This window comes from Salvelinus sp. IW2-2015, unplaced genomic scaffold, assembly GCF_002910315.2.
Source record: "Salvelinus sp. IW2-2015 unplaced genomic scaffold, ASM291031v2 Un_scaffold16323, whole genome shotgun sequence".
In the NCBI taxonomy this organism is placed as follows: Eukaryota; Metazoa; Chordata; class Actinopteri; order Salmoniformes; family Salmonidae; genus Salvelinus; species Salvelinus sp. IW2-2015.
In genome coordinates this window covers 1,300,989-1,312,290 of record NW_019957534.1, presented here as the reverse complement: position 1 = coordinate 1,312,290, position 11,302 = coordinate 1,300,989, and the positions used below count along the sequence as shown (strand labels likewise).

The 11,302-nt window shown below is 43.2% G+C and overlaps 1 protein-coding gene across 1 annotated transcript in view; it reads right to left on the bottom strand.

The window, feature by feature from the left end:
• LOC112080410 (U20-hexatoxin-Hi1a) overlaps positions 1-7,438 on the bottom strand; it is a gene marked incomplete at its 5' end in the record, with an annotated part of 11,004 nt that extends 3,566 nt beyond the window's left edge. Inside the window, 4 exons of the mRNA XM_070442564.1 lie at positions 3,738-3,827; positions 3,948-4,079; positions 6,220-6,253; positions 7,403-7,438. Coding sequence (XP_070298665.1) covers positions 3,738-3,827; positions 3,948-4,079; positions 6,220-6,253; positions 7,403-7,438 — 292 coding nt within the window. The remainder of the gene's footprint in view (positions 1-3,737; positions 3,828-3,947; positions 4,080-6,219; positions 6,254-7,402) is intronic.
• Positions 7,439-11,302: the final 3,864 nt, after the last annotated feature.

Here is an 11,302-nt window from a genome sequence, read left to right as displayed (position 1 = left end):
CTTGTTTATTATCTATGTATAGTCACTTTAATAACTGTACCTACATGCTCATATTACCTCAATTACCTGGACTAACTGGTGCCCCGCACATTGACTCTGTATCGTAACACCCTGTATATAGTCTCCACATTGACTCTGTACTGGTACCCCCTGTATATAGCCTCCACATTGACTCTGTACCGTAACACCATGTATATAGCCTCCACATTGACTCTGTACCGTAACACCCTGGTATAGCCTCCACATTGACTCTGTACCGTAACACCCTGTATATAGCCTCCACATTGACTCTGTACCGTAACACCCTGTATATAGCCTCCACATTGACTCTGTACCGGTACCCCCTGTATATAGCCTCCACATTGACTCGTACTGTAACACCCTGTATATAGCCTCCACATTGACTCTGTACTGTAACACCCTGTATATAGCCTCCACATTGACTCTGTACCGTAACACCCTGTATATAGCCTCCACATTGACTCTTTACCGTAACACCCTGTATACAGCCTCCACGTTGACTCTTTACCGTAACACCCTGTATACAGCCTCCACGTTGACTCTTTACCGTAACACCCTGTATATAGCCTCCACGTTGACTCTTTACCGTAACACCCTGTATATAGCCTCCACATTGACTCTGTACCGTAACACCCTGTATATAGCCTCCACGTTGACTCTTTACCGTAACACCCTGTATATAGCCTCCACATTGACTCTGTACCGTAACACCCTGTATACAGCTCCACGTTGACTCTTTACCGTAACACCCTGTATATAGCCTCCACGTGACTCTACCGTAACACCCTGTATATAGCATCGCTACTGATTTTTATTGTTGCTCCTTTATTATTTATTATTTTTCTATTCTATTACACTTTTTTTTTGTATAAAATGTTTAATTCAGTTTATTTGAGTAAATACTTTAACACTTTTTCTTAACTGCTTTGTTGGCAAGTATTTCACTGTAAGGTTGAATTCAGCGGCTTGTAGTAGTTCATATTAGTAGTAGTAGTTCATATTAGTAGTATTGGTATTAGTAGTTAAGGTTGTATTCAGCGCTTTGTAGTTGTAGTAGTAGTTCATATTAGTAGCATTAGGATTAGTAGTTGTAGTTAGTCATTAGTAGCATTAGGATTAGTAGTTGTAGTTAGTCATTAGTAGCATTAGGATTAGTAGTTGTAGTTAGTCACAGTAGCACCTCTAGAAATACAGAAAACATTAACAACATGCAGAACAAGCTGCAAAGACTTAGTGAATGAGAGTCTGTTCCTGAAAAAGAGAGATCGTGATACAGAAAGACAGGAGAAGACAGATCGTGATACAGAAGAAGAGAGATCGTGATAACGGAAGAAGAGAGATCGTGATACAGGAAGAAGAGAGATCGTGATACAGAAGAAGAAGAGATCGTATACAGGAAGAAGAGAGATCGTGATACAGGAAGAAGAGAGATCGTGATACAGAGAAGAGAGATCGTGATACAGAAAGACAGGAAGAAGAGAGATCGTGATACAGAAAGACAGGAAGAAGAGAGATCGTGATACAGAAAGACAGGGAAGAAGAATGTGATACAGAAAGACAGGAAGAAGAGAGATCGTGATACAGAAAGACAGAAGAAGAGAGATCGTGATACAGAAAGACAGGAAGAAGAGAGATCGTGATACAGAAAGACAGGAAGAAGAGAGATCGTGATACAGAAAGACAGGAGAAGAGAGATCGTGATACAGAAAGACAGGAAGAAGAGAGATCGTGATACAGAAAGACAGGAAGAAGAGAGATCGTGATACAGAAAGACAGGAAGAAGAGAGATCGTGATACAGAGAAGACAGGAAGAAGAGAGATCGTGATACAGAAAGACAGGAAAAGAGAGATCGTGATACAGAAAGACAGGAAGAAGAGAGATTGTGATACAGAAAGACAGGAAGAAGAGAGATGTGATACAGAAAGACAGAAGAAGAGAGATCGTGATACAGAAAGACAGGAAGAAGAGAGATCATGATACAGAAGAAGAGAGATCGTGATACAGAAAGACAGGAAGAAGAGAGATCGTGATCAGAAAGACAGGAAGAGAGATCGTGATACAGAAAGACAGGAAGAAGAGAGATCGTGAACAGAAAGACAGGAAGAGAGATCGTGATACAGAAGACAGGAAGAAGAGAGATCGTGATACAGAAAGACAGGAAGAAGAGAGTCGTATACAGAAGACGAGAGATCTGATACAGAAGAAGAGAGACGTGATACAGGAGAAGAGAGATCGTTTACAGGAAAAGAGATCTGTACAGAAGAAGAGAGATCGTGATACAGGAAGAAGAGAGATCGTGATACAGGAAGAAGAGAGATCGTGATACAGAAAGACAGGAAGAAGAGAGATCGTGATACAGAAAGACAGGAAGAGAGAATTGTGATACAGAAAGACAGGAAGAAGAGAGATTGTGATACAGAAAGACAGGAAGAAGAGAGATCGTGATACAGCAAGGACAGGAAGAAGAGAATCATGATACAGGAAGAAGAGAGATCGTGATACAGAAAGACAGGAAGAAGAGAGATCGTGATACAGAAACAGGAAGAAGAATCGTGATACAGAAAACAGGAAGAAGAGAGATCGTGATACAGAAAGACAGGAAGAGAGATCTGATACAGAAAGACAGGAAGAAGAGAGATCGTGATACAGAAAGACAGGAAGAAGAGAGATCGTGATACAGAAAGACGAAGAGATCGTGATACAGGAAGAAGAGAGATCGTGATACAGGAAGAAGAAGATCGTGATACAGGAAGAAGAGAGATCGTGATACAAGAAGAAGAGAGATCGTGATACAGGAAGAAGAAGATGTGATACAGGAAGAAGAGAGATCGTGATACAGAGAAGAGAGATGATACGAAAGAGAGATCGTGATACAGGAAGAGAGAGATCGTGATACAGGAAGACAGGAAGAAGAGAGATCGTGATACAGGAGAAGAGAGATCGTGATACAGGAAGAAGAGAGATTGTGATACAGAAGAAAAGAGATTGTGATACAGGAAGAAAAGAGATTGTGTATACAGGAAGAAAAGAGATCGTGATACAGGAAGAAGAGAGATCGTGATACAGAAAGACAGGAAGAAGAGAGATCGTGATACAGAAAACAGGAAGAAGAGAGATCGTGATACAGAAGACAGAGAAAAGAGAGATCGTGATACAGAAAGACAGGAAGAAGAGAGATCGTGATACAGGAAGAAGAGAGATCGTGATACAGGAAGAAGAGAGATCGTGATACAGAAAGAAGAAGAAGAGAGGATCGTGATACAGAAAACGGAAGAAGAAGAGATCGTGATACAGAAAGACAGGGAAAGAAGAGAGATCGTGATACAGAAGAAGAGAGATCGTGATACAGAGAAGTACAGGAAGAAGAGAGATCGTGATACAGGAAGAAGAAGAATCGTGATACAGGAGAAAGACTGCATCTGGAATCTTGGGTTGCGTCCCCTATGGGCCCCTGTTCCCCAATGGGCCCTGGTCAGGAGACTGCATTCTATACGGGACCCTGTTCCCCAATGGGCCCTGTCCAGAAGTAGGACGAAATGCAGGAAAACAAGAAAGAGTTGGTGAACCAACAGCTGTGCTGGAATGAGAACAATATGGCTGTCAGATCTGATGTTATGTAGCGGGATAAAGAGATCCAAGGTAGGAAGCAAGAGTAGTGATGTGTTGGAGTTTAAYGTGGTGATGGTGTTGGATGAGACCACAGGGCCTCACTTACTCTGMGTGGRACAGTTGATTCTAGCAGTGCCTGGTYGAGTCTCAGTACCRYGGATRTTCTGTCCAGAACTGTTCACACACCAACAGTAACCTACCAGAATTGGACATGTTAATAACCTGTTATTAAATATGTAATATTTACACATTTTACTGTAACATATTGAATTGTCACGTTCAACTCAATTGGAGCATTTATGGTGTGTGTGGTAACCTGTAGAGCCTGAACATTGCTCAGGAATGTATTCTCCATCGTCATCACACGTGGGGATGAAGGCTCCAAATATGCCATATTTCACAGCATCTCTTGCACGCTCACAGGGGGTCTTGGGTCGTTTAATACCACCTGGTACAGGTAACATACACTGTAATGTTGACATAACATAACATAGCAATGCTGGACATACATTCTGGAAAAACTAAAAACCTGTTAAATATACAATATTTACACACACCCCACATGCAACAGCAGATCCTCACACAAGTATTTTTACTTAAGTTCTTTACACCACTGGATAAAGGCCAACATCGGGATCTCTCGTTGGGTTAATGAGGCAACTAGTCACACCTGTGACAGGTCCTTTAAAAGGAGAGGTGGAAGAGGTAGACCATAACTCACTGACAACAGAGAGGCACCCAGTGAATCCCTTGGAAGAGATTGCACTGGGCCTGGCATCTTGGAAATCGTAGGTTGCGTCCCCTATGGGCCCTGGTCAGAAGTAGTTTGTACGGAATAGGGTTCCATTTCAGACCTAGGTACTTCCTGGATGAATATTGAAGTCCTGCTACTTGACTGGAAATTCTATCAGTGTTATTTCCTGATGTTGGTGACAATCCAATCATACATCCAGTTGAATGATCAAACCATTTCTATCAGAATACCTCAGTCCAGCATCTAGACCACAATATACATCTCTGGAAACAGAGTGGCAGGTAGCCTGCTGTTTGAGAGTTGGGCCAGTAGTTCAAATCAGTGAGCTGACAAGTTGATATATCCGTCCATGTGCCTTTGATCAAGGCACAACAATAATTTCTCCTGTGTCACAGTTGATAATGGCTCTCAGTTGAAGTCGGAAGTTGGATGAGTCAATTTTCAACCACTCCACAAATTTCTTGTTAACAAACTATAGTTTTTGGCCTCAACAGCTGTTAGGACATCTACTTTGTGCATGATACTTAATTTTTCCAACAATTGTTTACAGACAGATTACTTCACTTACAATTCACTGTATCATAATTCCAGTGGGTCCGAAGTTGACTTTGCCTTTAAACAGCTTGGACAATTCCAGAATGATGTCATGGCTTAGAAGATTCTGATGGCTAATTGACATCATTTGAGTCAGTTGGAGGTGTACCTGTAGATGTATTTCAAGTCTGGTTCATCATTGGGAGCAATTTCCAAATGCCTGAAGGTACCACATTCATCTGTGCAAACAATAGTACGCAAGTAAAACACCAATAGACCACGAAGCCATCATACCACTCAGGAAGGAGACGCGTTCTGTCTCCTAGAGATGAATGTACTTTGTGCGAAAAGTGTAAATCAATCCCAGAACAACAGCAAAGGACCTTGTGAAGATGCTGGAGGAAACAGGTGCAAAAGTATCTATATCCACAGTAAATGAGTCCTATATACTTAACCTGGAAGGCCACTGAGCAAGGCAGAAGCCACTGCTCCAAAACCGCCATAAAAAAGCCAGACTACGGTTTGTAACTGCACATATGGACAAAGATCGTACTTTTTGGAGAAATGTCCTCTGGTCTGATGAAATAAAAATTGAACTGTTTGGCCATAATGACCATCGTTATGTTTGGAGGAAAAAGTGAGATGCTTGCAAGCCGAAGAACACCATCCCAACTGTGTTGCATGGGGGTGGCAGCATCATGTTGTGGGGGTGCTTTGCTGCTGGAGGGACAGGTGCACTTCACAAAATAGATGGTATCATGAGGAAAAAAAATTATGTGGATATATTTAAGCAACATTCAAGATATCAGTCAGGAAGTTAAAGCTTGGTCGCAAATGGTTTTCCAAATGGACAACGACCCCAAGCATACTTCCAAAGTTGTTTCAAAATTGCTTAAGGACAATAAAGTCAAGTTATTGAGTGGCCATCACAAAACCCTGACCTCAATCCTAAAGAAAAATTGTGGGCAGAACTGAAAAAGCATGTGCGAGCAAGGAGGCTACAAACCTGACTCAGTTACATCAGCTCGTTCAGGAGGAATTGGCCAAAATTCACCCAACTTATTGTGGGAAGCTTGTGGAAGGCTACCCGAAATGTTTGACCCAGGTTAAAACAATTTAAAGCAATGCTACCAAGTACTAATTGAGTGTATGCAAAAATAGAGAGCTAGAATGATTTTGTGTAACTGAGCTTGCTTTACAAAAACGAAAAGTGGTAACATCCAAATAATGGCTGAGATGTTTTTCAACTTTCTTTTTAGTTAACAACATCTTTGTTGAAAATAAAAAAGTATGTATTTACCATTCTTATGTCTCCCAACCCCTCCTGTCTCAGCCTAGATATAGAGAGAGTGGAACAGAAAAGAGAGAGGAAGTGGGGAGAGAGAAAAGAGAGACGGGGGTGGGAGAGAGAGAGAGAGGGGGGGGTGTGGGGGAGAGAGAGAGAGGGGGAGAGTGAGGAGAGAGGGGGTGTGGGGAGAGAGAGAGAGGGGGAGGGAGAGTGAGAGAGAGAGAAAGTGAAAGAGAGGGGGGTGGGTGGGTGGAGAGAGAGAGGAGGGGTGGAGAGAGAGGGGGGGGGGAGGGAGGGAGAAGGGTTGGGGGAGAGCCAGAGAGAGAGAAGTAAAGAGAGGGGGGTGGGTGGAGAGAGAGAGGTGGGGGGGAGAAAGAGGGGGTGAGAGAGAGAGGGGGGGGTGAGGGAGGGAGAGAGGGGTTGGGGGGGAGAGAGAGTGGGGGGTGGGATGAGGGAGAGAGGGGTTGGGGAGAGGGGGGTGGGGGAGAGAGAGAGAGAGAGAGGGGGGAGAGAAGAGAGACGGGGGGGTGGAGAGAGAGAAGGGGAGGAAGAGAGGAGAAGAGAGGGGGAGGAAGAGAGAGGGGGTGGGGGAGAGAGAGAGAAGAAGGGGGTGGAGAGGGAGGGAGAGAGAGAGGGGGGTTGGGAGGGAGAGAGAGAGAGAGGGGGGTGAGGGAGAGAGAGGGGGGGTGGAGAGATGAGGGGGTGGGGAGAGAGAACGGGGGGTAGCCAGAGAGGTGAGAGACAGCGAGAAGAGAGAGAGAGGGAACAGAAAGAGAGAGAGGGGGAGAAAAAGGGGAGTGGGAGAGAGAGAGATTTCATTTACATCAACAAGAAGAATGATACTTAATTCAAATTTTTTCAAACCTGAAAACTGAAAAATCCCTTCTAGTCCTTGTCTACATAACCCAGAAACCTGCTTTTATGCTCAAAATGTCACATTGAATTTCATTTTGTATAAAAATTATCCACACATCAAACAAGATGTCCGCTTGATCCTATAGAATAAGCAGTCTTTAAACACTTGTTCACAACTTGGCAGCTAACATATAAACAAGGACTACATACAGCATGTCATCTGGAAAAAATTATCTATATAATCCAATCAATTATTATTATTATTATTAAATAAAATATGATTAAACCTATTCAATGAAAATAATGATTTAATAAATAATGAATAAATATGTTATCGTACCCAAGTGGAGGCGAGGACAGCCACGGCAAGCAGAGATAAGTAGCTTCATCTCTCTCCTCTCTGTGTGGTGGTCCGTCTAGAATACTGTTCCCCCGGGCCTCAGGGACCGCTATATATGACAATACCTGATGACAAACCCTTGGTTAGGTCCAAATGGCACCCTATTCCCTATATGGTGCACTACTTATACCTGGGGCCCATAGGGAGACCCATAGGACTCTGGTCTAAAGTAGTGCACTATATAAGGAATAGGGTGTCATTTGGGATACACATACGTTTTCACTGTTTGTCTAGTGAGCGGTCAATCCGAGAAACCTCCTGGGGTTTCGTAACAGATTGATTGACTCACAGGTTGGGTGCTTCTCATCCAGATAGGCTGCGTCCCCTGTGCCCTTGACAGATCTGGGGCTGGCCGGTCATATCAAACATCTCAGAAAGTGTGCTAAGCTAGGATCAGTCCCCTCCAAAATCAGTACTACTGAACGCTTGGAAAACCACACCCCTGATCAGACTGCTCGGTAGCTGTGAGGGGTAGAGGCATGATACATACGACCCCTGATCAGACTGGGTAGCTGTGAGGAGTAGAGGCTTGATATATACGACCCCTGATCAGACTGCGGTAGCTGTGAGGAGTAGAGCATGATACATACGACCCCTGATCAGCACTGGGTAGCTGTGCAGGAGTAGAGGCCATGATACATACGCCCCTGATGCGCAGATGACAGATCGTGAGGCAGCCGAGGGGAGAGAACGAGAGAAGAACATAGGAGGCATGTTTCTGGAATGAAACCACAGTCTTGAAGTAACAGTCTTGTTGATTTTAGTGTCTGTGTGGTTGTTTTTCACTATCTCTTCTCTGACCTGGAGGTGAGCTGACTCAACAGTTGATGTCTGTATTGATTTCTCAAACAGGTTGTCCCTTTGCAGCCTTTGTATTCTGGATAGGTTTGTACTCATGCCAACTCCACTGCTCATTGTCAAGCCAAACATGACTTTGAGTGACAAGGAGTTGGCATGACAACACAAACAGCCTGACACTCAGGCTAGTCTTACTGAGAGGAGATTATGTTTTAGCACGGTGTGTTGTTTCAGTCATCGTAACACCCCACACAGTACCTGTAAACCCACACAGGACAGRAAATAGGGACAAATTKCGATATGTGTTTTCGCAKCCCCAACCCCAGTTCCCGAAYGTTCTGTGTGCCTCCCCTTTCCTAAACAACCGCTGAATTGCAGGGRGCCAAATTCAAAAGCGAAAGTGAACCCYTATAGGGTATGGGTAGATCAGAAAGGTTAACAGAGTATATTTTGGGTTCTSATGGGGTACAACAGTTGAACTAACCTCATGAGGCATTTATAAACTATATTCTTCAGGAATCAATGMGTACATGTCATTCATATATAAAACKAAAAARAGATGTAACAACTGCAGATTMCCCCTTTAGCCGTMAGCCCAATAGGTAGSCTAATTCCCTCTTGGGCTAAGGGTGACACTGATTTAGTCTCAGGGCAACCTATCACGAGACCATGAGCCTTACTAAGCAGAAACCTGCCCACATCCTGGTTCACTCTTTCCATCTGCCCACCTGCCCATTACTCTCGGGGTGGAAACCTGAGGTGAGGCTGATCGAGACCCCAGACGTTACATGAACGCCCTCCGGACTCTCGAAGGGAACTGGGGACCTCGATCAGACACTATATCCTCAGGCACGTGTGTTGAACATGTGTTGTCTSTAATTGTAGATGTGGATGTAGATGACAGGCGTTGGAACGAAGACTCTGAAAAGACTTTGACAGTTTTCTTTACTGTACTACAGGACCTGATTCACATCCCATATGAATAAATACATGAAATCTAGAGATTAAACKGTTTTTTTCCTTTATTGTTGGTTTTATATGCTGAACAATGTATCTGAAACAGTCCATTTCTGGGAAATGGAGGAAGGAGTAGGACTTGATGGACGGATTACCACCACACCGGCAGTTACAGGACATGAAGGCAGTCAAATTCCACGTGACCATGTAGTAGTTAGGCTTCTCCAAGCTCTGATGCTGGTGATGGTCATTAGTAGTCTACCACACTTGTTAACTGCCTGCTACTCAGCACTCTATTGTCCCTCTAATCACTCTGACATCAATGCAAAATCTAAATCACTTTGATCTCATGTTGCGCAACATTTCTATAAACCTATGCAATTGTGTGAGAACAGCCTGATGGCTTCTATTAAAAAGAGGAGGAACCCATCGGCTTTCGAATACTTATGTAAAAAGCTATTTCTGTTTTTATTTTCAATAAATTTGCAAACATTTCTAAAAACCTGTTTTTCCCTTTGTCTATAAGGGGTATTGTGTGTAGATTGATAAGTAAATAATGATGACGAGACAAGTCCAGGGTTGATGAGTGAAGGGCGTTTGCCAGCAGCAGTTTCGGCAGCAGCTAGAAGGTCGGGGATTCCCAACGCCTGAGCTGAACAAGGCAGTTAACCCACTGTTCCTAAGCCATCATTGAAAATAAGAATTTGTTCTTAACTGACTTGCCTAGTTAAATAAAGGTAAATATAAAATTCATTGGATTAGTCAGGGTGTATTGTGGGTAGTGTAGTCCATGCTGTGTTACATTGTAGTCATTGGATTAGTTGGGGTGTGTTGAGTAGTGTAGTCCATGCTGTGTTTCATTGGATTCGCAGGGTGTATTGTGGGTAGTGTAGTCATGCTGTGTTACATTGTAGTCATTGGATTAGTCAGGGTGTATTGTGGGTAGTGTAGTCCATGCTGTGTTTCATTGGATTAGTCAGGGTGTATGTGGTAGTGTAGTCCGTGCTGTGTTACATTGTATCATTGATTAGTCAGGTGTGTTGTGGGTAGTGTAGTCCATGCTGTGTTACATTGTAGTCATTGGATAGTCAGGGTGTGTTGTGGGTAGTGTAGTCCATGCTGTGTTACATTGTAGTCATTGGATTAGTCAGGGTGTGTTGTGGGTAGTGTAGTCCATGCTGTGTTACATTGTAGTCATTGGATTAGTCAGGGTGTGTTGTGGGTAGTGTAGTCCATGCTGTGTTACATTGTAGTCATTGGATTAGTCAGGGTGTGTTTGGGTAGTGTAGTCCACTGCTGTGTACATTGTAGTCATTGGAATAGTCAGGGTGTGTTGTGGGTAGTGTAGTCCATGGTGTACATTGTAGTCATTGGATTAGTCAGGTGTGTACACAACAAGACACATTTTCAGGCCTGGGCAACACCAGTCCTCAGGGGGGCCTGATTGGTGTCACACTTTTCCCAGCTAACACGCCTGACTCCAATAATCAACTAATCATGATCTTCAGTTAAAAATGCATTTAGTTTAATCAGTTGTGTTTGCTAGATGGGGTGGGATGGGGGAAAAGTGTGACACCAATCAGACCCATGAGGACTGGAATTGCCCAGGACTGCGAGATCTCTCTCATCTCTCTCATTCTGGGAATATATCAACAATGGACTAATGAAACAAATATCAAAAGAGAGTTTTGGGTGGAATTTCCTTTCGGCAACAGTTTTACCGACCAAACTATTAGTAGAGTTGAAAAGCCATGGAAACACATTGAACTTAGATTTTGAATATGGTACATGAAAACTTAAGTGAAAAAAAAACATTTTGTGTGCACTCCATCATCACTGATTTTATCCACAACAAGTCAGTTTGGTAGAAACCCACTGGAGGGATATTGTGCATATTTTCTTTATGCAGATGTTAGAATTTTGGCCTAAAATCTGTTGAGTCACTTTCACATTGAGTCAGTCTCCTATTGTAATGTAAACTGTTGAATCTGCAGGATTACTGACTATCTTACGTACACAGTATTTACTGGAGTTGACTGTCCCTGTCTTTCTCCAAGAGGTCTATGGGAGTTCTACTGTCCTCAT